General features: G+C 38.5%; 1 protein-coding gene across 1 annotated transcript; it reads right to left on the bottom strand.

Moving 5' to 3' along the window:
- Positions 1 to 554: 554 nt before the first annotated feature.
- On the bottom strand, positions 555 to 4,862 carry LOC120086801 (Class II aminoacyl-tRNA and biotin synthetases superfamily protein). Its single transcript, XM_039043592.2, has 9 exons — positions 4,086 to 4,862; positions 3,824 to 3,937; positions 2,089 to 2,379; positions 1,893 to 2,003; positions 1,654 to 1,707; positions 1,476 to 1,555; positions 1,268 to 1,383; positions 1,019 to 1,133; positions 555 to 894 (listed from the first exon to the last, which is right to left on the bottom strand). The coding sequence occupies exons 1-9, from the start codon at positions 4,713 to 4,715 to the stop codon at positions 768 to 770; spliced, it is 1,638 nt and encodes a 545-aa protein (XP_038899520.1). The 5' UTR covers positions 4,716 to 4,862; the 3' UTR covers positions 555 to 767.
- Positions 4,863 to 5,099: the final 237 nt, after the last annotated feature.

Here is a 5,099-nt window from a genome sequence, read left to right as displayed (position 1 = left end):
TCAAATTCTTCACTTCAAAAGAAATACAAAAGAAAAATCATTAGATCCCCGTTTAAATGTAGAGAGCTGTATGATTGGTGAGCAACTATCAATCTCTTTTCTATTATTATTATTAACACATTAAAAATAATAATGCAAAAGGCTAAAAATATATTCAACATAATATACTTCAGTCATCTAATAATGACCCATGTCTGTAAATTACCATTTTTTTCCTGAAGAAAATACAACTTAGAACACATCAGGGCTGCCTATATTTAATCTAGTCTCACGAGCATGATTACCCAAATTGTTAACGTGCTCAAAGCTCCAAATATTGGCATCGGATGCTACCTGAAAAATATCGCCCATTAAGGGCTCTCTATAGACATAAAGTTCTCAAGCATATGAACTCCCCACCGCAATCTAACGCGACACGACAATATGACAATTATTTGTGAGTACTCCATCAAAAAACTAATTTGCATCCATACTAAAATCGTCTTCATCTCCAGAATCAGAGCATTATTATATCCTTCCAGAGCTAGACCAATTCTTTAACCAAAACGAAGGTCTTAAACATGGAAAAATTGTCAAATTTTCAATTAAAAAAGAAAGACAAGCTATAATAAAAATCTACATTCAGTAAGGTCAAAACAAACTTGGAAAACAAGTGTATTCAATAAATCATCAGCAGATCAGAAACTTATTTTTGTTCTCCTATGAAAGGTGAGAAGCAACAAAATGTATGTTTCAAAAACTGGAATTCCAGTATTACTGGTGAAATGCTAAGGAGCAATCCTCTGTGGATCACGGGGGAACAAAGATGTTTTGCGAATGTTATTCAAACCACAAAAAAGCATCACCACACGCTCCAAACCTACTCCAAATCCACCATGTGGAGGGGCGCCGTATCTGCAAAGAAAGCATTCATGTGAAGAAAAACCACATCAAAACGCTGGCATCACAATCAAATCGAACCTTGCTCATTCAGTTAAATTTAAACTTTGAGTGAAGGAGAAAACAAAGAGAAATATACCTGAACGAATCAATATATGTTGCTATCGTTTTTACATCAATGCCACATGCTTGAGCACGTTCAGCTAGAAATTCTGGCACGTGGACACGCTGAGCCCCAGAAATGATTTCTTCCCCTGCGTGGATAACAAAGTTTTAAGTTACCATGATGCATCTATTATAAATTTTGTTCCGTAAAATGAATATGCACCCCAAATTTTAAGGAAGAATGCAGTAAGACAATTACAGTGATGTAATATGTAATGTATACCTCGAATAAAGACATCAAATGAGTTACTGTACGTCGGGTTATCATAGCAAGGCATAGTGTAGAATGGCCTAACAGCCAAAGGATAGCGGTGAAGAATGTAGAACTCTGTGCCATATCTATAATTAGGAAAGTTTGATCAGCATTCTTCAGATACAAGAATTGAACAAAATCATAAGTTCGTAATTAAATAACCAAGAACCCGAATTACTTCTCTAAGACGAGTTGCCCCAATTTCCTCTCAGCCTCTGTATTAAGATCCCCAAGAGGATCAATTTCAGTGCCAGCATCCTATGCAGAGTTTATACATAACAAAAAGGAAAATGTCATGACATTTGGGACTTCAGATATTTTGATGATTTGTAAGGGAAAGAGTCGGGACCAATAACCTTCAACATCTGAATTCCTTCCTCAAATGTAAGTCGAAGAGTGTTTCGCAAATACTGCATATTCATGAACACAAATCAAAGATGGAAATGAGAGGAAATCATTCAACTATCACAACTCAGTCATATATCCACATTTTACATATCTTCTATTGGCACAAATCCATAACCAAAAGAATGTTAACATTTTGGTCCGCGCTATGAAAATTTATACGAAGAAAGCAATCGGTAAAGAAGTTCACCTTCAAAGGTTCAAAGGGATACTGTCTATCGATTGCTTCAAGCTCCTTCTTACAGTTTTGATTCAAACTGTCAAACATCGAGACGAATAATCGGTCCACAATGTTCATGACCTGCACTAAAACAGAAGGAAAAAAGTCAGATCAAATATCAAATAAATATGGCCAAGACAAATGGAAAGCCAACTTAGAGCATTACCTCAGAATAATGAGACTTGATCTCCATTTCAACATCAAGTCCTGTAAATTCACATAAATGTCTGTGTGTGTATGAGTCCTCTGCTCTAAAAACAGGACCAATCTCAAATACGCGCCCAAAGTCACCACAGATGGCCATTTGCTTATGTAACTGAGGTGATTGAGCCAGGCAAGCAGGTTGGCCTTTGTAATCCAACTTAAAAACAGAAGCACCACCTTCACTAGAACCTCCAATCAATTTCGGAGTGTGGATTTCAACAAAGTCCTCAGCATAAAGGAATTGTCTAAATATCTGCATAATGAAAATATAGTCAATGACCTCATTTCTTTTAACATGAGAAATGAAACCACAAGGGGAAATAGGTTTACATTCAAATTCCTTGTTTACAATCATTTTTAGAGGGAAACAAAAATTTCATTGATGAATGAACTAGAAAGCCCACCAAAGGTGAGTTACAAGAAAGGATTCCACTTGCTTAAAAAGTAGAGAGACTAGTCTTTAAAGGGAAATGAAAAATTACACCAATATAAAGCATTAAAAAGAATAAACTCCAAGAAACCCTATAAAAGTGCAGGTGTCATTGAAAATTCGCCCATCCTTTCACACCAAAGAAACCAAAAGAAAGAGCAATTAATGGCAACCAAAGGGTTTTCACGTTCCCTTTGAAAGGATAGCCCACCAAAATCAAGGATAACAGGTAACTAAAAACTGTTCCCGGGCAAAGCAGTACACCATCCAAAATCAGAATTATCATAGCACATAATACACCATGAGGGTGAGGGAAAGAAATGGGGCACCGGTGTTGAAGTCAATCCATGAAGGTCAAAAGTTGTGGTGGAGGTCTTTCGGTCTATATCAAGTGCAATCTTGGAGTAATTTTAAAGGGAAGTTGATAGGTGGGGGAAGCCATGAAAGGGATGGTCGGAGATTTAACAGCTAGAGAGGGTGAGGGAGAGGGGAACAATTTTGTTCAACTAAAGAATATAATCGTCACACTTTTTTTCTTCACATCTGGAGTGAAGGATTTTTTTTAAAAAAATAGGGATGCCCTCCCTATTTTATTTTTTATTATTTATTTATTTTTGCTCAATGAAAAGTTGTTCTTATAAAAAAAAAACAAAAGGGGGATGCCGTTAATAGTGGAATGGTATTTTTCCTCATCTACAATAACATCGAGAAAGACTCGATCACTAGCTTAATCATAATGTAAACATAACTCGACAACTCCCTTAATAAATCTACAAACCAAAACAAGGCATTACACAGAAATATAATGGATACATAGTACGAAAACTATCCTGATGATACTAAATGTAAATGCCATCAAAGGCTCTAACTCTGATAGATGAAACCACAAAAGGTTCATCTGTCGACAATTTTTATTTTTTTTTTATTTTTGTTAAAACGTATTTTCATAGAAAATGATGAAATAATAAACAAGGCAAAAACAAAAACAAGACAACCCTCAAACCCTATTAAACAAGGGGTCCCAATCCAAAAGGAAAGGACTCAGCTGATAATTACAAAAAACACTATTAAGATACACTCACAAGCTAAAGATCTCCAATGAACAATGCAACGCGAACAGAAACAAGCAGGCTGACAATGATAGCTATAGCTACCGAGATCAGCTTAGAATAAAGCCCGCATACTTCAATGTCATCCCAGATAACCATCGATTTAGATCAACAGACAGAGGAACCAGAAAAAACATAAACTAACAGAGAGAACTCACCTTTCCAACATAGCTTTGAATGCGAAAAATTCCTTGATTAGCTGAAGTTCGCGTATCGAGGACTCTGTAGTTCAAACGCGTATCCTGATTAACGCGTACTAGTTGCTCACCAGCCTGCGGGCAACAAATGAGTCTGACGTTAAATAGGAGGTCTACAAACCTCTCTTTAAAATGGTGATGAAAAAGATCATTAGAACGTGAACAACTACGCTAAACAGTTACGAAGAAGATCACATCAAAAGAAAGCGAATACAAAGTATACCTGCAACGCTTTCTCAATTTCAGCTTCACTACGGGCAGCATCTTCAAGATTTATAGGCAGAGTCGGCATTGCCTTACTGATGCAATATACTTTCCTCACTTGAATTTCCACCTGTTGCGTAGCACCTTTGATGGCAACATTGGGCAAGGACACGACTCCTTCAACATCGACGATCGACTCACGGCTCAATCCATCGACATACTTCACCATCTGGCGACTAACGAGCTCCGGCTGCTCCGACACGACGCATTGCACGGTGAATCCCTTTTCTCTCACCACCAAAAACGACATCTTCTTGCCAACAGCACGAATCGTCTGAATACGACCCCGCAGAATCACATACTTGTCTTTAAGCTCCGCCGTCAAAGCGCCGACCTGAGTCCAGTTTTCAATATCCTTAGCCTCCTTGGATTGGAGATCGGAGAGTGGTACATCACCATAGTTAGAGGCAAGTAGGTCGTCCTCGACATTGAGAGACGAAATACCAGATTCGGCAGCTGCTTCCTGGCGACGGCGGAGCTTTTCCTGCTTGGCAGCCTCCTTCTTGGCGGCTTTCTTGCTGACGGCTTTGGAAGATTCGTCACCAGCGGACGGCGGCTCGCCAATCGGCGTTTCGGATGAAGCGGACATGGTTGGAGGATATGGAAATGAGAAGGCAGATTAGGGTATTGAAGGAAAATGGATGAATGGAATGAGGAAATGAAAGAGAGAAACCCTGTTTCTCAGTCAGCGAAGACGGCCCGTGGTAAGATGGGCTGGCCAAATACAAGGGGCGATACTTGGTGTTCGAAGGTTTCGGGCGCAACTATGAACCGATCCGAACCGAACCGACGGTTGGTTATTAGTTATGTATATGGTTTGGTTCGGTTTTGGTTGTTACAAAACCCCAGGCCGAACCGAGTATATATTGTTATGTTTTTTTTCTCCTCTAGGGGGAAAAAAATAATTTTTTGGTTTGTAGGTTTTAGGTATGCTTTGCATTTGGTTTGTAATTTTAAAAAATGTTATACTTTT

Source organism: Benincasa hispida, chromosome 9, assembly GCF_027475165.1.
Source record: "Benincasa hispida cultivar pf3 chromosome 9, pf3_genome.v1.1, whole genome shotgun sequence".
In the NCBI taxonomy this organism is placed as follows: domain Eukaryota; kingdom Viridiplantae; phylum Streptophyta; class Magnoliopsida; order Cucurbitales; family Cucurbitaceae; genus Benincasa; species Benincasa hispida.
This window is presented reverse-complemented; position numbering and strand designations above follow the sequence as displayed.